This window comes from Erythranthe guttata, chromosome 12, assembly GCF_056151865.1.
Source record: "Erythranthe guttata isolate IM_541 chromosome 12, IM_541, whole genome shotgun sequence".
Taxonomy (NCBI): Eukaryota; Viridiplantae; Streptophyta; class Magnoliopsida; order Lamiales; family Phrymaceae; genus Erythranthe; species Erythranthe guttata.
The window spans coordinates 649415-674840 of NC_142544.1; the positions used below are offsets into that span (position 1 = coordinate 649415).

A 25426-nucleotide genomic window follows, 5' to 3' on the forward strand; every position below is an offset into this window, starting at 1 on the left:
CATGAATCACTTATTTACTTTACAATATTTAATTTTTATTAATATAATATAGAAAAATTAGAACTTACCTATTTGTAATTTTGTAAAGATTTTTTTTTTCTTTTTGACATTTATTTGGTATTTTTGTAGTGTTTTCAAAATATAACATGTTTGGGACGTAACAATGGAACTCCTTAAGTCTTTCGTTGTATTCGCAAAAAAAGTCGTTACTATACTGTTAAACTATGGTTCTAATCTATGGTTTATAGCACTTAATCCAATTGGGATTATGCATGTGACATGCACATGCATATGGTCACGTGAGTTGCACAAGCTGGAGTAAGTTGGAGCTGATTCTTGGAGGAAAAGAAAGAGCTCTCATTGGTGGATATAAGTGGAAGGCACATGGGATCATGTGCCTTGGTTGGGCTATATATAGCAAGGTATCTGCTGAGCTGAAAGGCAACGTGAGCAACACTAGAGAGAGAGGGCATTACACTGGGAAACACGAGAGTGAGAGGGAGTGAATCATCTGGTTTTGGGCTAGGGTTTCTAGCAGATCTGAAGCTGGTTTGAGCTGATGATCTGATCTTACTGGTTTGTATGTGTAATTGTTGTAATCTCTGAGTATAGTGGATTGGAGTGTACTGCTCCCGGGGATGTAGAACTCACACCGAGTTCGAGCCTCGTAAAATTGCTCTTGTTCCTTGTTCTTCTTTGATTTCTGTTTGTGTGTGTGTGAGATCTGTGTGCATGGATGCTTGTGTATGAACTTTCTGCATAATTGCTTAGTTTTGATCACCTTAGTTACATAACAAGTGGTGCGGTGAGCGTGGATCGATTGAAGGTGACTGATAAATTCAAATAGTACATCAGAAGATACAGATCTACACCTTTAAACACAATCTCAGGTCAGATTTGAAGAAGATGAGTTCCTCCAAGTTTGAATTTGAAAAATTCAATGGTGAAAACGATTTCACACTCTGGAGGATTAAGATGAAGGCCTTAATGGTTCATCAAGGTACTTCTATAGCACTAGATCCGAAATCCTTAGCTGCCATTGAAGATCAGAAGGCAATTCCAGAGATATTATCAAAAGCACACAGTGCTCTGATCCTGAGCCTTGGGGATGAGGTGTTGAGGGAAGTTTCAGAGGAAACTACTGCCCTAGCTATTTGGGAGAAATTGGAGTCAATCTATATGAAGAAATCTCTGGCAAATAGATTGTATCTGAAGAAGAAGCTGTATACACTTCACATGGAAGAAGGCACTGAAATCAGAAAGCACTTGGATGATTACAATAGGATAATCCTTGATCTGCATGCAGTAGGGGTTAAAATTGATGAAGAGGATCAAGCTATTATTCTTCTCAGTTCATTACCAAAAACTTATGAGCATATAGTAGATACAATGCTATATGGAAAGGAAACACTCACTATGACAGAGGTCAAGTCAGTGCTAAACTCCAAGGAGCTACAGAAGAAGCAAGGAATGAGCTCAAATGTGAATGGTGATGGTCTCACAGTGAGAGGAAGAACAGAGAAGAAGGACCAAAGGAAAGGTAGAGGAAAATCTAGATCTAAATCTAGACAACCTAACAAAGAAACCAGAAGATGCTACAAGTGTAAAAAGGAAGGCCACATTAGAAGATTCTGTCCAGAAAGAACTCAGAAGAAAGTGGACTCAAACTTCAGTGATAAAGGAGATGCATCCATAGCATCTGATGGCTATGAATCTGCTGATGTGTTGACTGCCACCTATGTAGAAGAGGGAGATGTTTTAGTAACATCATACCCAAATTCAGGTGGAGAGTGGGTACTTGATTCTGGATGCTCATTTCACATGACTCCAAACAAGGAATGGTTTCAAGATCTCAAGGAATCAGAAAAAGGAATGGTGCTTCTTGGTGATAATAAAGCTTGCAAGATTCTGGGAATTGGAGCTGTAAACTTGAAGCTATCATCTGGTCAAAAGAAGCTGGTAAATGGAATGAGGTATGTTCCTGCCTTGAAAAGGAACCTTATATCTATTGGTATGTTAGATGAAGCTGGTTATGAAATGAGAGCTAAAAGTGGAGTGATGAAAATCCTAAAGGGATCTCTGATAGTGATGAAGGGAATTTTGAGAAATGGCATTTACTTCCTAGATGGTTCTGTGTCAACCAATACAGCAGATGTTGCAGTGCTAGATGATACAACCTTATGGCATAAAAGGCTTGCTCACATGAGTGAAAGAGGAATGCAAGAGCTTGTGAAACAAAAGCTGCTTGATGGAAGCAAAGTTAAAGAGCTAAAGTTCTGTGAAAATTGTGTTTTGGGGAAAGCAAAAAGAGTGAAGTTCAGTCAAGCTATTCACACAACTCAGCACAATCTTGAATACATTCACTCTGATTTGTGGGGACCTTCAAGAGCTGAAACTATGGGAGGTTGCAGATATTTCATGTCACTTATTGATGACAAATCTAGAAAAGTGTGGATCTACCTGTTGAAAACCAAGGATGAAGCATTCTCAGTTTTCAAAGTATGGAAACAAAAGGTAGAAACTCAAACTGGTCTGAGAATCAAACATCTTAGAACTGATAATGGTTTAGAGTTTGTGTCAGAAAGTTTCAATAAATTCTGTGAAGAGTCTGGCATTATAAGGCACAGAACTGTGAGAAGCACACCTCAACAAAATGGCTTAGCAGAGAGAATGAATAGAACTATACTTGAGAAAGTGAGATGCATGCTGTTGAGCTCAGGTTGTTCTAAGAAGTTTTGGGGTGAGGCAGTCACTACAGCTTGCTACCTCATAAACAGAAGTCCCTCATCTGCTCTGAATTTTAAAACCCCTCAAGAGATTTGGACCAGTCAACCTCCTACTTATGATCATTTGAGAGTGTTTGGATGTGCAGCTTATGCTCATGTGAGGCAAGATAAACTGGAAGCTAGAGCACTTAAGTGCATTTTTCTAGGATATCCAGAGGGAGTGAAAGGCTATAAACTTTGGTGCATAGAAAAAGGAAAACAAAAGTGCATAATTAGCAGAGATGTGACTTTCAATGAAGATCAAATGCCTCTGCTGTTGGAGGCATCATCTTCAGACAGTGCTGAAACAAGGGGAGCTCAAATTGAGGTGGAGTTTGCTGTTCCTGCCCCAATGTCAGACAATGAGACTTCAGTGGATGAAACACTACCTATGGAAGAGACTTTGGAAGAATCAACTGAAGGTGATAATCTTCAAAATTATCAGTTGGCAAGAGATAGAGTTAGAAGAGAAAAGAAAGTGCCTAACAGATTAGGATATGCAGATATCATTGCATATGCTCTTGCAGTTGCAAATGAGGCAAACAAGAGTGAACCTACCAGCTACAGAGAAGCTACTGAATGCACTGAAAATAGGCATTGGTTCAAAGCTATGGAAGAGGAAATGTTATCTCTCAAGAAGAATAACACTTGGTCACTGGTGAAAAAGCCAATAAATCAAAAACTTGTTGGCTGTAAGTGGATTTACAAACTGAAAACCGGAATACCTGGTGTTGAAAGGCCAAGATACAAGGCAAGGCTTGTTGCAAAAGGCTTTACTCAAAGAGAAGGTATAGATTTCAATGAGATTTTTTCACCAGTAGTAAAGCAAACCTCAATCAGAATAGCACTATCTCTTGTAGCTCAGTTTGATCTTGAACTTGAACAAATGGATGTCACCACTGCTTTTCTTTATGGAGAGTTGGAAGAGACTATATATATGAAACAACCTGAGGGGTTTCATAATGGTAATGAAGACATGGTGTGTTTGCTGCACAAGTCTCTATATGGATTGAAACAATCCCCAAGACAGTGGTACAAGAGGTTTGATATGTTCATGCTGTCAATAAATTTTGAGAAAAGTGGTTATGACAGTTGTGTTTATCAGAATGGATCAAAAGGTGAGGATCAAATTCTTCTTCTCTTATATGTTGATGATATGTTGATCATTGGAAAACATGTCAGAGAGATCAGAAACCTCAAGATCAAACTCAAAGGGGAATTTGAAATGAAAGACATGGGTAGTGCAAGTAGGATTCTTGGCATTGATATAAAAAAGAACAGAAAGAAGAATGAGCTATTCTTATCTCAGAAAGAATACTTAGAAAAGGTCCTCTCTAAGTATGGCATGATTGATTCCAAACCAGTTGGAACTCCTTTGGCTGCTCATTTTAAGTTGAGTCAAAATCAGAAGCCAAAATCTTCAGAGGAGGAGCAGTATATGGAGAATATTCCTTATGCAAATGTTGTTGGGAGTATTATGTACTGTATGGTGTCAACAAGACCAGATCTGGCTTATGCTTTGAGCATATTAAGCAGATTTATGGCAGAGCCTGGTAAGGCTCATTGGATTGCTTTGAAGAGTTTGTTAAAGTATCTAAAAGGTACTTGTGGTTTGGGAATTATGTATAAGAGATGCAAGGAAAGTAGTGTTGCAGTACAAGGTTTTGTAGACTCTGATTATGCTGGTTGTGTAGATACTAGGAAGTCTCTATCTGGATTCATCTACACAGTTCATGGAGGAGCTGTGAGTTGGAAATCTTGTCTGCAAAAGGTTGTAGCCCTATCTACTACAGAAGCAGAATATATGGCTGCTACTGAGGCTGTAAAAGAGGGGTTATGGTTAAAGGGATTCAAGGAGGAGCTGTCTGGAAGAGATGAGAAGATCATCTTACACTGTGATAGTCAAAGTGCTATATTTCTCATTAAAAATCCAATGTTTCATGAGAGATCAAAGCACATAGCTATCAAGTTTCATTTTATTAGAGAGGTTGTAGCTTCTGGTCAGATTAAAGTGGAGAAGATAGCTACAGAGGAGAATCCTGCAGATGCTTTGACTAAAGCATTGCCAATTACTAAGTTTCAACATTGCTTGAGCTTAGTGCAAGTTCAAGACTTGGATGAGGAGAACTAAAACAGGATATTATCCTGGCTGCATGCTTTCAAGAGCATGGTGGAGCAGTACAAAGTGTTATAGATTGAACCAAGGTGGAGAATTGTTAAACTATGGTTATAATCTATGGTTTATAGCACTTAATCCAATTGGGATTATGCATGTGACATGCACATGCATATGGTCACGTGAGTTGCACAAGCTGGAGTAAGTTGGAGCTGATTCTTGGAGGAAAAGAAAGAGCTCTCATTGGTGGATATAAGTGGAAGGCACATGGGATCATGTGCCTTGGTTGGGCTATATATAGCAAGGTATCTGCTGAGCTGAAAGGCAACGTGAGCAACACTAGAGAGAGAGGGCATTACACTGGGAAACACGAGAGTGAGAGGGAGTGAATCATCTGGTTTTGGGCTAGGGTTTCTAGCAGATCTGAAGCTGGTTTGAGCTGATGATCTGATCTTACTGGTTTGTATGTGTAATTGTTGTAATCTCTGAGTATAGTGGATTGGAGTGTACTGCTCCCGGGGATGTAGAACTCACACCGAGTTCGAGCCTCGTAAAATTGCTCTTGTTCCTTGTTCTTCTTTGATTTCTGTTTGTGTGTGTGTGAGATCTGTGTGCATGGATGCTTGTGTATGAACTTTCTGCATAATTGCTTAGTTTTGATCACCTTAGTTACATAACATATACAAAATTACAAATATGTAACTCTAAAATTATGAAAATATTATAAATTAAAGTTGAACAAATTAAATTTTCCATTTAAATTGGTGTGAATTAAAAAAAAATTCCATTTAAGTGCTTATAATTTGACTAGTGTCCCTTTAGCCGGTGACATCGGCTGTGACTCGATTGTGGCCGAGTCATGGCCGAGAAAGAGTGCCAAGCAAGGGTTGACACAAGACAGCCACACAATCGGGCAAGGAGTGGTCGAGTGTTGGGCAATCATTTGGGGTATTTGTTCGAAAAAGCAAATAACGGCTTGATTCAAGTGAGAACGGTGATCGAAAGTACTTGCGGTTGGCACGGGCGTTGCTTGGCAGCCAATGTAGACAAGCGTGGGCAGTGATTGACATGTGGCTGAGAATTTGGGCAAACGAGCGTTTAAAGGAAATCGACCACGACTTGACAAGTGTGGGCAAGTTGACATGACCGTTTGGCAAGTCTAGGAAGGCAGCCTGATGTGCGGGTGCGCCAATGACTGTGTGGGCAAAGAACTAGCGAGTAATTGGCAAGGCAAACAAAATGTGCGGATAAGGCAAGACAGATGGGCTGCCTAGCAACCGGCCGGGCTGTTTTGGGTCGTTTGGTGCGCGCGCGTGCGCCCGAGCAAGGCAGACCCCGACAATCGACCATGTGGACGATTTTGAGGGAAGTTGCGGAGCGGTTGAGGCCTTCAAAGTATGTGGAACTCCCCCTTATTACTTGTAATAGATAGCCAAATGTTAGACTAGTGTGTTGCCAAGTGTCCTTAGGTAGTTTAATTTTATGTAAAAACTACATTCTTACTTGTATTTATATGCCTTTGAGTGTACAAATCCGACCCATCTAGTATTATAGAGTTTAGATTGCAATTGTGGGCATCCTGAGTGAGAATTTTGTTTGTGCAACTTAATCTCTTTTGTATTATTTGTGGTAAATTAGTATAAAAGTTGGGCATTGCCAGTAAACGTGCTTGTGTGTTGTTTTCCATTGTATACTCTTGGTCTTGTTTATGTTAGATTAAAAGACTTGTATTTGTGTGTTTAGTACAAAGAGAATCGAGAGGAAGAATGACTGATTTAGTGGCAAATCAAACCTCACGGGTGAAAGTTTCTTGATGAAAGAAACCCGTGATACAACTAGGGTGTAAGGTGAGATGAACATAATGAAATTAAATAAACTTAGGAACTACACAATAAATTAACGACTTAGTTTAAATAATAATTCACGATCGATCCGGACACAGTGAAAAACGACTCTTAAGTGAAAGATCATAATTACAAGTAAATACAAAAGGTTAAAGCAAATGCTAATCATTAATCATTAAACATTTGGTGCAAATTTAAAGAATCCAAAGCTTATCAATCATAATCAAAGCTATAGATAATAATTAAAGGTTTGGCAAAAATTAATTATTTTTTTAATTTAAAAAAAAAAACTAAAATAACTTTACTACTAATTATTTCTCAACAAGTTAAAAATGATAAAGATCGAATTTAAAAAAAAAATACAATTAATGCGTCATTAATATTTTAAACCGATAAATAATTTGATTTTTTAATTTGATATTTTTAAATGAAATAAATAATATATATTAAAAAAAAAAAAAAAAAAATTATCCCCCGCATTTACTTATCTGTTGCGTGGAGCATCAGATCATCCCTCCCACCAGTGTCCTCGATTCTGTCGTAAATCTGAAAAAGCTGACGTAATTAATTAAATTTCTTGCAAAAAAAAAAAACTCTGTAATTTTAGCTCTGCAATTTGCTTAAGTCAGACCACCCAAATTCATCTTCTGTCTCTTTCTCTCTCTACATCACTTCTTGAAACTATTTCCACAGTTTCTCTCTCTCTAGACTCTGCATATATGCATATCTCTGTGTGAGTGGAAACTCTGTATTCTTTTTTTGGATTAGGGTTTAATGGAGAGAGTTCATAATATGCATGAAGATAAGAGGACGAGGGTTATTTGCAGCAGAGATCATCATAATAATCAAACCAGCCCAGAAAGACTAGGTAATAATAATAATATTAAGACAAGATTAAATAATAATAGTAATAATAATAATGTTGTAATGAAAGCAACATTCAAGAAAGTACAAATAGTTTACTACATATCAAGAAATGGTCACCTCCAACACCCACATTACATTGAAGTTTCTCATCTTGCCCATCAACACCTTCGTTTGAAAGGTATTTTTTTTTTCATTTATTATTTGCATTTTTTTTTTTTTTTTTATATTTTTTTTTTATATTATTTAAGATTTTTTTTATATATTTGATATACATATATAATAATAATAATTTGTAGATGTTCTTGACCGGCTTACAGTTCTTAGAGGTAAAGGAATGCCTTCACTTTACTCCTGGTCTTGCAAAAGGTAAATCTATCTAATTTATATTTATATATGGAAAAAAAATAAAAAAATAAAAAATTATGTAGCCGGTCAACTGATAACGTTGACTATTTGTGTAGGAGCTACAAGAATGGTTATGTATGGAATGACTTGGCTCTAAACGACGTCGTTTATCCATCTGAAGGAGCTGAATATGTACTCAAAGCATCTGAATTACTTCTACCTTCCAGTACTGGTAATTTTTTCTTTTTAATTTTATTTAATGAATTATATAGCTTGCATGCTTTTAATTTGATGAATTTATATATATAATTTATTTATTTATTATTGTGGGATTTTTAGAGAAGTTGCACCACCTTCAAATTGGGAATGCTCAAGAATTTCAATTTGGGGGCGGCGGCGGCGCCGCCGCCGCCCAGGACGCATCGGACGTCCACCCAAAACGCAAATCTTTACCTTCAAAACGACAGGATCAGTACCATCATTATGAAGAAAATGTGGCAGCTGAAGATGAAGAATATGAAGCTGGAAAAACAGTGCACACAAGGTGTTCGATGGGTGTCTCCACTGAAGAAATCCAAGAATTCAAGCTCAAAATCCCTACCAAAAGCACTATTATTAACAAACCAACCGAAATAAATCTCGACAACAATTCATTCTCCTCACCTCCATCAACCACCTCCCCGACTCTTTCCGACCACTCGAATAACGAAATCTCGATTATCGACAACGGCAACGTCAATTCGAAGAGGTTTGTTATCGAAGACGGAGATCCGGTGGGGAATGAGCCAATGCTGAGCAGAAACTCCATGCTGTTCAGCCTCATTGCATGCGGCGGATCGGGCCCATCTTTCAGGAAGACCGCCCCGGCACTGCCACCGACTCCGCCGCGGAAGAGCGGCAGCAGCCTCCATCGAGGGGTGGTTTGTAAAGCGGCCGCTGCCGCAAGGGTGGCGGTTGAGGACGAGGAAGATGAGGAGGAAGTTGTGATGATTAAGTACATGTCGGAGAATCCGAGATTCGGAAACATGCAATCGGAGGAAAAGGAGTATTTCAGCGGCAGCATTGTCGAGTCCATCACCACCGAGGAACGGCTCGGTGGGCCCGGACTGAAGAAATCGTCTTCGTATAATCAAGAAAGGTTAATTATTTAATTCATTGGATTAATGTATTTTTTTAAATTAAAAAAAAATAATGTACAATTATAAAAATATTTATATATAATATCAGGAGCAAAAAGTGTGGGATGCAAGCAGAAGAAGAGGCAGCAGAGGAAGAAGTGAAGAAAGAAAAGGGTATAATAGGGAAATGCATGCCAAGGAAGAAGTCATCATCTTCCAAAAACCCTAAAAAGTGATTTTCATTTAATTTTGAATATTTGGGAGTTGGTTGATATTAATATATTTGGCAAAAACTTTATTAATTAGAGCATGTAATAATTTTATGAAGAGTTTAATGCAGTATTTATTCCAACTGCAATCTGCTTTTAGCTGTAAAAAGTTGATTATGAATTTAATGTCACTTTTGTAAGTTGTTGCAACTTGCATGTAGCTAGTGATATATGGATCCTGGATCTTTTCATATTTGACCCGACCCGTATTTAATGGACCTTGTATGTGGGCCGGGCCGGACACGTTTGTTTGGGCCAAATATGAATTGGATCTGGTATAAAATCTGATCCAAGAATGTAGTCCTTATGATCTGAATTAGGCCCGGCCCGGGCGCTCTTGATTTAAGTAACCCGTATTTTGTTTATCTTCATTCCAAAAAAAATGATGATTTTCTTTATGAGTTATTTTTACAATGAAGAGGGGGTAAACGTAACGTCCCGGGCTTTTTCAACCCGGTTCGCTACCAACTTATCGGTCCATTGGGCAACAATTGGTTCCATATTTTTCCGACGTGGGATGTGTGTGTTACAAATTTGTAATTTCTCGAACCCTTTTGACCTGATCCGTTAGACAATCTACTGGCCCACTAGGCATCGAGGTAATAACGGGTCTACCACAAGCTCACCCCAAAAGTTCACGGAAGATATTGGTGCCCATTAGTAGTAGGGGTTTTCTTGTAAGCTCACATTGAATACCACATTTGTCCGACGTGAAATGGTGTTACAAACTCCCGCACTTAAATCATTGACGTCCTGGGAAAAAGTTCACGCTCAATAGTCCAGAAGACCTCCTCGGTAGATGGATAATGAAATAGATATAGCCCTAGTTGTGATACGATTGTATGCCCCTTTTAGTTTTAATAAAAAAATTAACCGAGCACCTGATCGGGTAACCCGATAGAAATACCAATACCCTGACCCAACTCGATTTTTGGACACCGGGTACCCGAACCCCGGCAAAACCCGACCTCTTCGAAAATTACCCAACCCGGTCGGATCAAAACCCTAAAACAACCCAATCTGAATGCCCACCCTTGGTAGCCGGGGTTCCCTTATAAGCTCACACTAAATCCCACATTTTTTTTCGATGTGAGTTGGCGTGTTACAAACTCCCCCATTTAAATCATTGACGTCCTCGTCAAGGTTCAGGCCCAACAATCCACAAGAACTTCCCGGCAAACGGATAACGAACTCTTGCAGGTCCTAGAACAGAAACTAATACACAATCCCTATTGGCATGGACCATAACAAAGATGGGCATGCTCGAGCCGGCTAACATCTAAAAGGAAAACAAGAGAGTAATTACAATCTTAATTAGATGGGTATTTGATAAACTCATCAAGACCATGTGCAATGCACGTGTTTCAATTTCAACATTGACGTTGTTGAAAAGTTATTAATTGCTTACTCAATTAGTACATTTGAATCATGAAGCAACATTTTAATTACATAAATTTGTGAGCCCCTCATTTGCTGCCGTTGGATCTAAGCCTAGTTTTAAGAACTTCATCTAAGATTGCTTCTTCCTTAATTCAAGAACTCGTGATAGTACATAAATTGAAATACTAAAATAAATACTAAGTATTAATTCTTTTTTCTTAAATGCAAGATAAGAAAAAAGAAAACAAAAAGATATATTTGGTTCTTTAATAAAAAAATGGGGTATCTACTTTTCTTTCTTTATTTTAGTTTTTGATGATTATCAGTTGCCAGCTGTCTTTATTTATTGCATGGAAAAGTTTTGTTGTCTACGTTAAGCACAAAAGTAATGGGAATGGGAGTAATAAACAATTTTTCTTTTTCTTTTTCTAAAAAGTAATAATTGTACCTAACCAATAAAATAAGGAGGTTCTCATAATTCATAAATATTTAGGAGTTTTTTTTTTTTTTTTTTTTTTTTTTAATAATTTAGGAATAATTAAATATTTAATTAATTACCCCAAACATCAAAAACCATAATCTATAATATATAAAAGGGTAAATTACAACCACTCTTGAGGTATGGTTAAATTACAAAAAACCTTCTCATGTTTGGGTAATTATAAAACCCCCATCGACTATAAATTTTCTTACACGTCCACCCTTGTAGTTTTAAATTTAGTGGAATCTTCGAGATTATATGGAATATTATCATTTCTATACCCGTTTTATCCCATTCAAACTCCACATTTTGAAACAAGATGATCGTAATATGTGTTTTTTAGCTTGTATATTTCAGATTGTGGTGCATCAGAAACTGTATTTTTACACAAAACGAGTACAAACTAGTTCACATTCCACGAAACTTAGATGATTATGTTGAATTTAACACCATAAGAGTGGAGATGTAAGAAAAAATCATAGTTGAGGGGTATATATAATTATCGAAACAAGAGTGGTTTTTCGAAAATTGACCATAACTCAGGGATTGTTGTAATTTACCCAATATATAAATAAAACATAACAATTATTGAAGATAAACAAAAAGGAGAATATTTAACGAACCACCGACTTAATGTGAGATTTAAAACGGCAGAGCGAGTCCAGAGGAGTTGAGTTAAATGCATTTGAACTTAATAAATAATAATTAAAAAAATAAAACCATAATTAATCTTAAATGAATTATCCAAACATCACCGACTATCATAAATCTCCGTTATCCGCCGTTTAAACGGCGGTGGAGCAAGTGGACCCCATGCACCGAAATCAGAGTGCGTGTGTGTGTGAGAGAGAGAAAGTGATTGCCGTGTAACGCGCTTTTCTTTTTTCGCTTTGTTCAAAAAATCCATGTGACTCTTCGCTGTGCACCACCCCCACCGCCCCATCTATATTATCACTCCCCCATCTAATCAGATTCTAGAGAGAGAAACCCATCCATTACAGTAGAGAGAGAGAGAAAATAAAAAACACTCACTCAAAAAATGGCGAAATTGCTGCTAGTTGTACTGTTCGCTGTTTGCCTTGTACCATCCATTGTCACCGCCCATATCGCCGGTGACTCCCTTCTGCTTCAAGGTAGCACGTACTGCGATGCTTGCCGTTGCGGCTACGAAACCTCTGCCTCTAAGCCCGTCGCCGGTAAAATTCTCTCTCTCTCTCTCTCTCACACACACACACAGAGAACACACGCTTATTCACTTGTACTTTTGGAATGGTTAATGGTTGTACCTACTGTGTTCGTCAGATCTATGCATATTATGGATCAATTTGCTAGATCTGGAATTTATAATTTTTAAATTCATTTTTTCGCATATACATTTAATTTTCAGTGTTTTTTAGCTCATTTCCGAGCTTTTTCGAAGCAGCAATTTTTTTTTTAATTTTTAAATAGTAAATACAGTTGCACTGCATTTAGTAGTGAGAATTAGCTTGGAATGAACAGTTGTATACTCACATTACTATGGATGGATTTGATTGTTTCCGATTAAGCAGACTATCGAGCACTATGTTGATTGTTCCATTCGATACTCATCTTCAATCGATTTATGCCGTTGATATCGTTTGCGATGGTTGAAAAAATTGTCTGCGTGGTCCTTAATTTCTTGCGATTTCCCAAATTGCAATGATTTTCTACAAAATGTTATGATTTTATATGAATTAGTTTACGGTATGATCAATTTTTACGTTAATTTCTTGCGATTTCCCAAATTGCATCGATTTTCTACAAAATGTTACGATTTTGCATTAATTTATTTACGGTATGATCAATTTTTACGCTAATTTCTTGCGATCTCCCAAATTGCATCCATTTTCTACAAAATTTTACGTTTTTATATGAATTTGTTTACGGTGTGATCAATTTTTACGATTCAAAACTTGCCTTAGTTTTAGAGAGGTTTAACTGTAATTCTCTTATGATTGGCGATTCCTTGCATACATAAAAAACAATTCAAGCTTCGATTTGGGGTTTTAATGATTAATTTATATTTTCCGAAAATTTGGCAGGTGCGGTTGTTGGACTCGAATGCAGGAGCAGGACCACATCGGAACTAACCTATTCCGATGAAACTGTGACTGATTCCGCCGGAAAGTACAAATTCTTGGTGCAGAGCGACCGTGGTGACGACTTCTGTGATGTTTTCCTATCGAAAAGTTCCGACCCGGAATGCAGTGAACCTAACGTGGGGCGTGACAGAGCTCGCGTTATTCTCACCCGTAACAACGGTATGGATTCGAACACCCGTTTTGCAAACGCTATGGGGTTCCTAGCAAACACTCCTCTGGCCAGCTGTGAACAGATCCTCAAGCAGTATCAAGAATCTGAGGATTGAAATGTTTTGAGGAAAAATAATTCAGATTTGTTGTTAGCGCTTTTTATTATATATTTATTATTGATTATAGAGCCTTATTTGTCGGTTGTTGTTATCGTCGTTATTAACACTCTATAATGTTATCGTTGCAACTCACCATGTTTCTGAATTTATTCGAGTATGTTGTAGTTAAATTTACGTGTGTTTACGTGTTACAATGTATGAATATTTATCTTATATTTGTTAAATAGAATGCATAGGGTATGGTTTATGCACCTGATGAGTTGATTTCACCAGTTGATAAAAGGAAATGAGATTTAGAAATTTTATTTGCAGCATGTTGAATTAAATAAAAATCAATTAAGAATTTCAGAAATGATTAATTATTTTATATCACACATTTTTGGATATAAATGAACTCGAAAATTTGATGTCCACTATTAAACAGCAATAAGAAATTACATTAATCACTTGGCTATCTTTCTAAATTTCATCGTACAGCAAACGAAAAACTACATTCGACATTTATTAGAAGTCCTTTTTATATAAATATTTTGCATTTATTAGAATCCAGCGAATTGAGTATAATGCGAATAAGCTTCCTCAGTGGCCTGCATTCCTATTGGGGCACGTGTTACGTAATCCGGGATATCGAATGCATCCACAAGTTCCTTCGCGACGTTCTTCACTTGGAAGCTCAACAGTTCAGTCAACTTATGTATTGCCTATCAATTTACAGAGCAAATTAAAGGTTAAAATTATGTATACCAATACTCTAAAAAAGACTTTTGCAGCAAACTAACCAAACTAACCATACATTAAATTTTAAGACGTAATTATTTAACTAATCATGGCTTATCTTGCTAAACAAACGAGGCATGTGTAGAAAGCAGCAACGTACGTTAAATATATGTAGTTTACCTTAGCTTTGTTAGGAGCAACGTAGTCCACATTCCGGTAAGTTCCGATATCGTTCCAAATTCGGTCCAATGCATATAAATCGCAGAGAAGTTTCAGAGCATCACGAGAGCCCGAATCCGGGCAACTGAGACAAAATAAAAAAAACGAAGCAAAAGTTAAATTTCGAGCTAAAGATAGCATGGAAAAGAAAAAAAGGAAAAAAAAAAAAAACCTCACCTCCTCACAGCATCGATGAATTTAGCGAGGATGACAGTTTCAATATGCGACTCCGCGAGTGTCAAAAGGTGATTCAAACATCTATTCCAAGCACCAAAGCTCCCTAGATTTTTTGTGTGCTTTCTCAGTCGAACGGCCACACTTTGAAGCAATCGAGAAGTACGATACTGCATGAAAAAAAATGGTTATATGAAGAGAAAGATATAGATTTGAATGCCTCTCGTTAGATGAAGTTATTGGTAAGAATACTTACTCTGAAAGCATCCAGTTGAAATTTGGGATCTCTTAGATGGTCTTCACCTTCCCATCGAGCAGTGACTGGATTGGGCTGTGACAAATACGAGTTCATCGATTCCCTCAAGTAGTTCCATGTCACGGTGAGGGTCCCACCTTGAAACTTCTCTTGATATTGCTTCAATAGATAACCTGCAACCTGCATCATAATATAATTTAACCCTACAGCTCCGATCCATAAATACGCAGATATTCTTTTACACATTGTTTGATTAATTTTTCGGGAAAGAGACGAAATAGAATCTAGCAAAAAAGTCTTTGTGAAATATCAATAATACACACAAACAATGCACACAATCGGAATAAATAGTGTCTTTAGGGGTACATTAGTCTTTTGTACATGGTTGGTTTCGGGATGGAAAATATGGTAGTGGATCGAGAGTTTACTGTGCGGTAGGAATAGCAACACACTCAAACCAAACGAACAAAAGAAGCAAGCATAGAACAAACATTACGAAATTAGATTAAAAACCTGCTGCAGTAGCACAGTGTTGTCCCCTTCGAATGTCTGAAAGATATCATGATCATTCCTCAAGCTACCGAATCTATTAACAGCAGCGTATCCGTGGCCCCCACAAGCTTCTCTGCAAATACTCAACGACTTTGCCGTAAAAGAAGTCACATACGCCTTAAGCCCAGCGGAAAGTGTGTGCACGTCACCGACTAATTCTTCATCGTGACTCTTCTTCATCTCCGAGTATTTATCCACCAAATGCAACGTTGCGAAATGGAAAGCATAGCTCGAAGCCAGCATAGGCATCAGCTTATGCTGCTGTGACTGGTAATCGAGTATACTAATCTCGGGTTGCTTAGGCGGACCGAATTGATGGCGAAGAAGCGAATACCTCACAGCTATTATTACGGAAATTTTCAACACGCCTACCGATGAATAAGCGAGCCCAACTCTCCCTCCTACAAGCTCACCTAACGTAGCGGCGAATCTTTTATTTATGGAAGGTAAAGTGCTCGTGTATTTACCATCTCGTGAGACATCTCCGAATCGATTGAGAAGATTATCTCGTGGGATTCTTACGGAACGGAATTTGAGTGCTCCGTTATCGACTCCGTTTAATCCGACTTTGTGGCCGCAGTCGTGGATTTCGACACCAGGCAGTGTGTTGTGGGTTTTCATGTCTCTGATCGGGACTATGAATGCGTGGACCCCCATATCGGAGACTCCTTTGGTGTCGTGTGTGGGCAAAATCAGCTTTGCGAAAACTGTTGCAAATTTTCCGTGGACTGCGGCGTTTCCGATCCACCATTTGATTGCCCCATCGTTCGGTGTGTCGATTATGAATTCGTCTGTAAATGGATCGAAAGTTGCGACGGTTTGTAGGCCTTGAACGTTTGAACCTTTAAGAACATCGGAGATATAAGCACACAGCCCCATTCTTCAAATTAAAATATCCTTAAACTAAACAAACTACAGTTCACAGAAGACGACAAAGTGGTAAACGCAAAAAAACTGAAAAGAATCCAGATAATGAAAAACATGACTGTATTACCATGATGAAGCTCTGTCATGGCGAAGCACCCCGGATACTCCACATTGTCTATGCCTTCGAAATATTTATCTCTATGCTTCTTCGTTCCCAGGTTTAGCACGGAGCCTCCCCAAAGACTACAATGGACTTAACTAGTAAGATTAATTGTCTCGCAAAAAAGAAAAACAGAAAAACCAACAACCTCGATCGAATCCAACAAATGATTACGTCTGTTTAGTAAAATGTATCATATAATATTAATATCTCCAATATGCACCATCAATTCAATGCAGGCGAATCACAGTCGAAACCTTGCACTCGAAATATTTGAAATGGCTGGCTGAACTTGATACCATGTTGAATTAACATGTATCGTATAATATTAATATCTCCAATAGTTTCAACATACAAATTACACTAATGTGGATATCATTGAAACAATTAACTAACTACCATCCATATCAAAAAACCAAAATAATCAATGACTAAAACAAATTCAACAAATCAAGGGCATATAAGTAATTTCAACAACCATCCATACACAATCCGAAAAGGGGGAATTGCAAAAATCAATCACCTGTATTGGACGCCCATCTTAATCCCCAAAGACATGTCAACGCCACCCACCGCCTCGAGAATCGCGAAATACTTCGCCGGTTCGTCAACAATATACCTGAACGGACGAATTCCGGCCTCCCGGACAAGCCCCATCAGCTGCCGCATACAGAGCTCCCGGTGGTCGTCCTTCGAGATCTCAAGCGGCGTCTGTAGCTCCGGCCTCGAATTGAAGTAGTCGTACACCCCCTGCTGCACGTCCCTGTATTTCCCCCTCATGTACGCCGACAATCGATCCTTGTCCACCTCGATCTTCTTCGCACGCGCCGCGCAAGGAGCCACCGCCAATCCGCCGTTAATAAATAATTCCGGCGGCGGATTGAGGTGCGAGGACAGCCGCTCCACCCGCCGCGCCACGGCGGCGCGATCCCGATCGGGAGAATCGCCGGATTCAGCCGTTCGATTCGTTGCATCTGCTTCGTCGGAATCCATTTTTTTCGTGTAATTAAGCATTCGATGATTTGTATGTGTGTGTATATATATATATATATGTAGGAGTGTGTATCAGTGTATGTATATAGGATTATAGGAAGGAAGGGGATGAAATTGATCAAAGTTTGCGGTGGTTTATACGGAAGCGTTGGATGACGTGGCGCGTACATGGATTAACACGTGGTCGTGGTTGATTGGCTGTAAAAGTAGGCTAAGTTCATTTTTTTGGCGCGCCTTTCAACGACAATAGATAGGGATGGTATGGGGATTTTTTAGATAGGTAGTTGGTAATGGTTGGCATTATTTACCTTTTATTAATTAAATCGTGTTTTAAGATATTATTTATTGAATTGAATTAAATATTTTCTAACCTTATCATATTTAATATTTTTAAAAATATTTAGCAGTTTGACTAAGCTTGTAAGCTCATTAAAAGCATGTGATAATTTTGTTTACAAACGCCTTAAAATTAAAAAAATATAAATAGTTGCGGATCATATAAGATCGTTTTATAAAACAAATACATATATTTCCCACCTATGTATTTAAGATCTTATAATTAATAAATATAACTTGTAAATTATTTATTCAAACATTTTAAAAATAAATTTTAAAAAATAAGATATAACAACTTCTCAACTTTTCAAACAATTTATCACATGAAAGAATTTACCATATGTTTTAAAATAAAAGATAAATTATAACCACCAGATTGAGGTAATGTTAAATTATGAAGAAAATAAAAAACTGAATTGTTTAGGTAATTACAACCATTCCTTAATTATAGATCTTCTTACACGTCAAAACCTATGCGGTGCTAATTTAGTGCAATCCTCTAAATTATATAGAATATTCATCAGTTTGTACCCCTTTTACGCTATTCGAGCTCCACATAATGAAACAAGATGATCATAAGATGTGTCTATTGTCTTGTAAACATCATATTGTAGTGCATCAGAAACTGCATTTTTTGCACAAAACGAGTACAAACTATAGAATATTCCACGAAATCTAGAAGGTCCTACTGAATTTGATACCATAAAATGAACACGCAAGAAGGTTTATAGTTGAGGGAAATAATTGTAATTATCCAAACAAGAGGGATTTTTCGTAATTTGGACCTTATCTCAGGAGGGTGACCGTAATTTACTTGAAAATACAACATAGTTTTTAGGGGCCCTATAAGATTAGATAGAAAGATGGGCCTTCTAATTGGGCCCGTGATCCAAACCCTTAGGCCACCACCTAAATAGTTACAGTCCATCTACAAATTGACATCTTACAAATAAATAGTAATTAATAAAAAAAAAAAAAAGTTGTTTATTAAAATTATTGTGAAATCAGCTTTCAGCTTAATCTATCATAATATGATACATTTAAGAAATAAGAGAATCACTTTCAAGAGAAAGGATTATCGTGGAAAATTGATTCCGTTCGGTTTGGTGCGCGCGTTATAAGACCATATTATAAAAAGATAATAATAATAATTCAAACCGAAAGAAATATATTTGTGCTATGGGGATAACTTTGGGCTTTTATGAGCCCTTTTTCGCTTTAAGGCTTTTTTATTCGAAGGCCTTTGGACATTTATTTCTTTCTTTCTTAATGCCAAATTAAATAGTATTTAGTAATTAAAATTGGCTCTTTTTGTTTTGAGAAAAAATATTCGCTCATTTAATAAATATATTTACGACGTATTTTATAAATAAATTTCGGACCTATCATGTATGTATCTATATATAATATTGATTTTAACAATAGTATTCGAGAATTAGTCGTGTGATATGGCCATCGTCGAGAAGGTAATGAAAATTGTAATTTTGGGACTTACAAATCGATGAGAAATTAGACAAGGAGATGATTTAAGATTTTTTTTTTCGTATATTCAAATTTCGTCTGAAATCTTGGGCAATCGTTTTTCCTCTGATTCTTCTATATTTGCGTCCATAATCGTCAAATCAGAAGATGATTATAAACTTTTAAAGCTAGTTTTGTTATCAAGATAAGATTATTCAATAAACGAACGTACAAAATATCAAATTGTGAATTTATTATTTAATTAATTATAAATTATCTTAATTCTTAACAATCAAACTTGTGCATAAGAATTCATTTGAGAAGTATTTTATTAGTATATGGGATAATAATGGAAGCTTACTTGGAAGACATATTAAAGATAGAAGAAATTATATCATCTTACAAATGGCATATTTCACTTGCAACACTCGTAATTCATCATGCGAGAATAAAATATTATTAATTATTTGTGATTTACATAGGTTGACTTTTAGCTCATAATTGAATCCCCACCCCCACCCCCACCCCCACCCCCCACTTAGCCCCCCCTTTTGACTTTATGAAGCGATTAAGTGGGTATTAATTAATAGCTATCATGATCTATAGTCAACCATTTGAGTTTCTAAATATTTGAAAATTTTAATTTTTAATATTCACTATTCTTTAAAATAAATGCCATTTTCCCCCTCAAAGTTTATTTCAAGCTTAATTGATAGTTCATTATACTTTGTAATTAATATTTCAAACGAGAGCAAATTTAGAGGACTGCAATCTCGAATTGTTCATAATAAGTTTTCTTTTTCTTTTCTTTTTACCAATTTAGAAAATTATTGAAAAAAAATAGTTTATTTAATATATGTTTATAACAATACAATTTATTTTAAGTTATTATTTTTATTCTTATAATGCGTGTGGAATAGGACCCAACCGCCTCACTTTGTGGAAAGTTATTTAGGTTCATTGGCTTAGAATTAAAATTGAAGGTCAACTCAAGTAAGTGCTCGAATTTAGTCAAATCAACATATAAAAATTCCTATTTCCTCGAATGATAATGCTAGAATATATTGTCAAAGTAAATAATGGAAACATAATTTATATTTTTTATATAAATTAATGTTATAAACTTGTTAAAGAGGAATAAATTATTGTTATTTTTGTGCTATGGTTCTTTACATATTTAAGTTAAATGATTTGTGGCTATGGTTCCCACTTGAAAGGGAAAGGGATAAGATGAGGATGAAACTTTACAACTTTTTTTTTCTTCGTATAATAGTTTGCAAATTATACGATAAATGTAAATCGCAATAGGCTAATCGTGTGTGACAAGCTAGATCTAGTGTTTGATGGCGAGTTAATTCGAATTTGGAACAATTGACACATGCATGTTCACTTGTTCCAGTCGTTAAGCCATTCCTTGCGGAACCGATTTTTCTTTTCTTTTTCATTTTAGTTCAACATATAGTGGATTGTGGTTTATCCGATTTTAATGGTTATGTACATTTTGGTAATCATACTTTTGTTTTTTGAATAATCAAATACTTTCTTATATTTTTGGTGTTGTTTGCAGTAGTTTCTAAATACTAATGCAAATTATGGTCATCTCTGAGTTATGGTCAAATTATGAAAATACCCCTCATGTTTGGATAATTACAGTCGCTCCATCAACTATGTATTATTTTAAGAAAAAACCCCTATAGAGATAAATTTAGGGATGTTAACTCTGTAAAACGAACCGAAATTTCGGTACGCCAATATTTCATACCGTTTATCGAACTGAATAGACAATTTGGTTCAGTAAATAACCGAATTAGATATGTAAAAATATTTAAGAGGGAATGGCTGTAATTACCCGAACGTACAAGAGGGATTTTTTCGTAATTTGGCCATACCTCAGGATTGTCCGTAATTTGCCCCATATATTATGAACTCTTTCTTAGCTCATAATTTATTTTTTAGAGCTTTTATTTTCGTGGATCAAGATTATTATAATGTTTTTTAAAAAAATTAATATTATTATTATTTGGGGGAATGAAAAATATGAAGAGGCATGTGAGCATGCGACACATTAAGGACAAGTCACGTGCAAACTTCACATGCTAAACATAATTATTACCAAACAATTTAATTTTTTTCTTGTTTGACAATAATTCAAAAATCATGAACACTCCAATCTCAAGAACATCTGCACATGGTTCGTCGATTTTATCAATTTAACGTGCTATACATTGTGCATTAATCTCGTAATAAGAGGTTTATAGTACAATTAATTGTATTTATTTACGTGTTTAATATAAATAATAGGAGGAGTACAATTAATTAAAGCAATCAAAAAGTTGGTACAACTATAACTTTAATTAATCTAGATAATTAGTATAAATTTTTATTTTATATTTACCATCAAAAGAAGAGAGCTCGATTTGGAATTCATTCATTTTACTACATTTTTATTTTAAAATAAGATTTTTAATACGCAATAATCCAAGCTTAAGACAAATACATTACACTTTTAACCGTATACGATGGCCATTTTATTGCAGCTAAACGTCGAACTATGTGACAAACACTACGTTTTCTTGATGAAGTGCATGAATATTTCCACTTTATTTCATTACTTCTAAACATTGATTCTTACACACTCTTTAGCTATTTTACTATTTCTATTATGTTTTGGTAGGGCAAATTATGTTCACTTCCAGAGGTATGGCTAAATTACGAAAACAAATCATCTTGTTTGGGTAATTGCAGCTATCCCCTCCTGTCAAATATTTTCACATAAAATTGATGTAATTCGGTTATTTACCGAACCAAATCGTATATTTAGTTCGTAAACGGTATGAAATGTTGGTGTACCGAAATTCCGGTTCGTTTTTACCGATTTAACATTCCTAAATTTACCCCTTAAGGGATATTTTCGTAGAATAATACATAGTTAAGGGGTAACTGTAATTACCCAAACAGTAAGGAGTTTTCGTAATTAGACTATAACTCAGGGGTTTGCCATAATTTGCACTAATTAAGTGTAGATAGTTGACGGTCAAGAATACCAGAAGAAAACAAAAAGAAAATATTGGGCCAAATGAGCAAAGCGTGCAAATAGAATAACGGCTGTGGGCCCACTTTCTCGTGTCTTGTAAGGCAACTCCACGTCAAAGTGGGGCCCGTTTTGAACCGGCTTCATTCTCACGCAACTTATGTGGGACGCATGCTAATATATCCTATTTTCATTTTTGACTTTAGATTATAATATTATGATTAATTTTTATAATTTCACTTATTTGATATTTCAATCCATGAATTTATTTAGTTTTGGAACAAAACAATTCGTTCGACTTTCGATTCTAATATCGATTCTTTAAGAAAAAAATTGGGATCGAAATAGTAAGATTGTATACGATATTCTAAATTTCGATCGGATTTCAATTTCAGCATGAAACCTCAAACCTTTTTTGTTTCCCAAACTTTGTATGGTGAATATCGACCTTTACGTATTATTATGCATTATTGGTGGATAAACAAACAAAAAAGAATTATCTCCTTTGGTTTTGATTCGTATATTTTATTTTGGAATTTCTTTTTACTTCAATTTCTGAAATTTGAACTTCTGCGTGCTTTAAATTAGTCTTTTACTTCGTTAAAAAACACAATTCTTATATGATTTGTCCGATTTCGACTCGTAAGTACCCTATCATAATATACTAGACCCTATTTATTCAATTATTGCTCCCACACCACACTTTTCAACAATTATTATCCATTTTACCCCAAAAATATATAACATTTAGATATTTCCACAATTTAAATGAGTACCAATGATGAACAATTGGATTGTATCAAACTTTTTTAAGACCTATAATTCCAACCCAAAAGTTTTCACTTTGTTTTATTTAATACTGATAAGTCCTAAATATGAAGATACATTATTTGTATTAAACGGCATCGAGTGAAATGCGATTAGTATTATATCATCGTAGATTTGCACCCGTAAAATATAATTTCATCTGATGTAGTTAGACCTAATTGGGCTGACCCATGAGATATACTAATTATTTTTCATATTGGACCACCAACTCAGTCATTAGTTTAAGATTAAGCTAATAGTTCAATCTCATTAGTTAAAGACTAATTGCTCGTCTCATCGTGACAACATATCTAACTAGATCATCAACTTGCGTGCAACAAAATACTCTCTCGTTCCTAACTTAATTAGGCAAAGTACGTGACACGAACTTCAAATTTTAATTCACTCGGTAGACTTTAAAAAAACATTTAATTTAGAACAAAATTGTAAAATTTTTTTATATTTTTTTATATAGATATATAGAAGAACTTAGGTACTACAAATAAGTCATGCATTGAATATCTTCTAATTTACATAAATAACCTAAATTGCCCTTTCAGAAGTCTCTAGAACCACTATCCAAATGGACCCCCAAACCAATTTCTCCACCATTCTTGAATTCGTTGGGCGCCCGCCGCAATTGACGCGGCAAGCGTGATTGTCTTTTTTCTTTTTTAAATAATGCATTATTATTCGAATATATATATTTCGGGCAAATTACTTCACATTCTAAGTAAGATCAAATTATTAAAAACCCATTTTATTTGGGTAATTACAATTACCTCTCGATTATATATTGTGTTACGAAAAACCACATCCTTTAATAGATTAATTTTGCACTGTAAAAGTGGACGTGTAACACAATATATAGTCAATGGATGTTTGTGTAATTAGCCAAACATTAGGGATTTTTGTAATTTGATCTTACTTCAGGCTGGGTGACCGTAATTTGCCCTATATATACATAAATATATTTTTTTTATTTGAATTTCCTTGTCACCAAACATCGAATCCTATATGAACATTTTATACGAGGCCAAAAAATTAATCTCTTGTAGCCAAGTTTTACTTCCAAGGATTAACAATTTTAATCGTCCATTTGTTCTTAAATAATAGTTGTTTTACAGCTCCACACAAGTATCAAGAATTTCTAGTAAATGTTTCTTGATTTTAGAAGAAAACATATTAAAAAAACTAAAATAACTTTGATCATTTAATATTATCATTGAATAAATAAAACGGAATTTTTTTTTACGGTTACTGCAATATTGAAATTCTAAAGTGACAAATAATATATAACAAAAATATTTTTCTAAAGTAACAGTTATTGTAAACATAGTAGATAATTAGCTTTGATTATTATAATTAAGATCTAGGGTTCAAATTTTCGGATATTCGTCTTGTAGTCGTCCCATTGTCATCCTTATGTATCTCTTTATTTTTCTATTTATATTTTATATCACCCACCCCGTTCTACGTGTCGATTAAATCGAATATATTCGTACTTAATTATAGACTATTTAAGTGTTAATTAATATGTTAATGACGGATTAGACAAGACAATTGGAAATTAGATAGGGAGTTGGTAAGGATAAGATTGACAATAGGATGGAATCCTATGTTAGGCCGAGTATGTAAGTACCATGGAGTAGCATTAATAAATTTCAAATTTTAACCGGATTTGATGCGATACGATTCAACGTCTCGTTTTTTCAACTCCTCTCTCGCACTTCTTGATTCCTCGCGTGGGTACTACCTGCATTGTAAAAAGTCGATGCGGCACCGGGATCGGTCCCGACAAAAACTCTCTGATGCTGAAGCCAACTTTGTATGATTGAAGAATTCAAAGAATTCAATAGACTGCTCGGGAGTTATGAATTGCGTCCCTTTGATTGTGAGATTTCCGGATATTTATATGGACACATATATTCTCATGGGCTATGTGCCTATGTCACTTAACATGTGCCGACTTGGGCACAACTGTTTAGATCATTCCAGTTTGGGTCTTAGCCAATCTGGACTCGTATTATTATCTTCAGTCGATTTGGACTTAATTTTTGTGCATCTATGGACTTGTTGATATGGACCTTTGGCCATGGGCCCATCAACACTATTATTACTAATTTACTTATTTAATTACGCATTTCTTTTCTAATTTTTGTAATTACAATATACATATCGACATTTAGCATATACTAATAAAATAATTATGAACTTAAAAGAATTTAACCGAGTGTTTAGTTACATGTATTTATACATAAATTAACCAAGTTCTT

At 35.7% G+C, this 25426-nt stretch overlaps 3 protein-coding genes across 4 annotated transcripts; 2 read left to right on the forward strand and 1 right to left on the reverse strand.

Moving 5' to 3' along the window:
• Positions 1-7361: 7361 nt before the first annotated feature.
• Positions 7362-9464, forward strand: LOC105972949 (protein SOSEKI 2). 2 transcript variants are annotated; one of them, XM_088826970.1, is made up of 6 exons: positions 7381-7593; positions 7660-7770; positions 7889-7958; positions 8054-8169; positions 8277-9075; positions 9165-9464. In XM_088826970.1, the coding sequence occupies exons 1-6, from the start codon at positions 7500-7502 to the stop codon at positions 9289-9291; spliced, it is 1317 nt and encodes a 438-aa protein (XP_088683096.1). In that variant the 5' UTR covers positions 7381-7499; the 3' UTR covers positions 9292-9464. The 2 variants fall into 2 exon arrangements, with proteins under 2 accessions (XP_012853385.2, XP_088683096.1); XM_012997931.2 differs by having other exon boundaries at positions 7362-7770.
• Positions 9465-11972: 2508 nt separating this feature from the next.
• Positions 11973-13844, forward strand: LOC105972948 (major pollen allergen Lol p 11). The gene is made up of 2 exons (XM_012997929.2): positions 11973-12381; positions 13249-13844. The coding sequence occupies exons 1-2, from the start codon at positions 12225-12227 to the stop codon at positions 13572-13574; spliced, it is 483 nt and encodes a 160-aa protein (XP_012853383.2). The 5' UTR covers positions 11973-12224; the 3' UTR covers positions 13575-13844.
• Positions 13845-13920: 76 nt separating this feature from the next.
• ACX2 (acyl-CoA oxidase 2) lies at positions 13921-17820 on the reverse strand. Its single transcript, XM_012997928.2, has 7 exons — positions 17046-17820; positions 16490-16605; positions 15457-16337; positions 14944-15123; positions 14691-14857; positions 14475-14598; positions 13921-14278 (listed from the first exon to the last, which is right to left on the reverse strand). Exons 1-7 carry the CDS (start codon positions 17534-17536, stop codon positions 14117-14119), a joined length of 2121 nt encoding a protein of 706 aa, XP_012853382.2. The 5' UTR covers positions 17537-17820; the 3' UTR covers positions 13921-14116.
• Between the last annotated feature and the right edge of the window lie 7606 nt (positions 17821-25426).

Coding starts and splice junctions, on each gene's coding strand:
- ACX2 (XM_012997928.2), bottom strand. CDS start 17,536: ATGCTTAATTACACGAAAAAAATGGATTCCGACGAAGCAGATGCAACG. Junction 16,606..17,045: donor AAGATGGGCGTCCAATACAG/GTGATTGATTTT, acceptor AGTCCATTGTAG/TCTTTGGGGAGGCTCCGTGC. Junction 14,599..14,690: donor TTCATCGATGCTGTGAGGAG/GTGAGGTTTTTT, acceptor ATTTTGTCTCAG/TTGCCCGGATTCGGGCTCTC.
- LOC105972948 (XM_012997929.2), top strand. CDS start 12,225: ATGGCGAAATTGCTGCTAGTTGTACTGTTCGCTGTTTGCCTTGTACCA. Junction 12,382..13,248: donor TGCCTCTAAGCCCGTCGCCG/GTAAAATTCTCT, acceptor AAAATTTGGCAG/GTGCGGTTGTTGGACTCGAA.
- LOC105972949 (XM_012997931.2), top strand. CDS start 7,500: ATGGAGAGAGTTCATAATATGCATGAAGATAAGAGGACGAGGGTTATT. Junction 7,959..8,053: donor TACTCCTGGTCTTGCAAAAG/GTAAATCTATCT, acceptor CTATTTGTGTAG/GAGCTACAAGAATGGTTATG. Junction 9,076..9,164: donor TCTTCGTATAATCAAGAAAG/GTTAATTATTTA, acceptor ATATAATATCAG/GAGCAAAAAGTGTGGGATGC.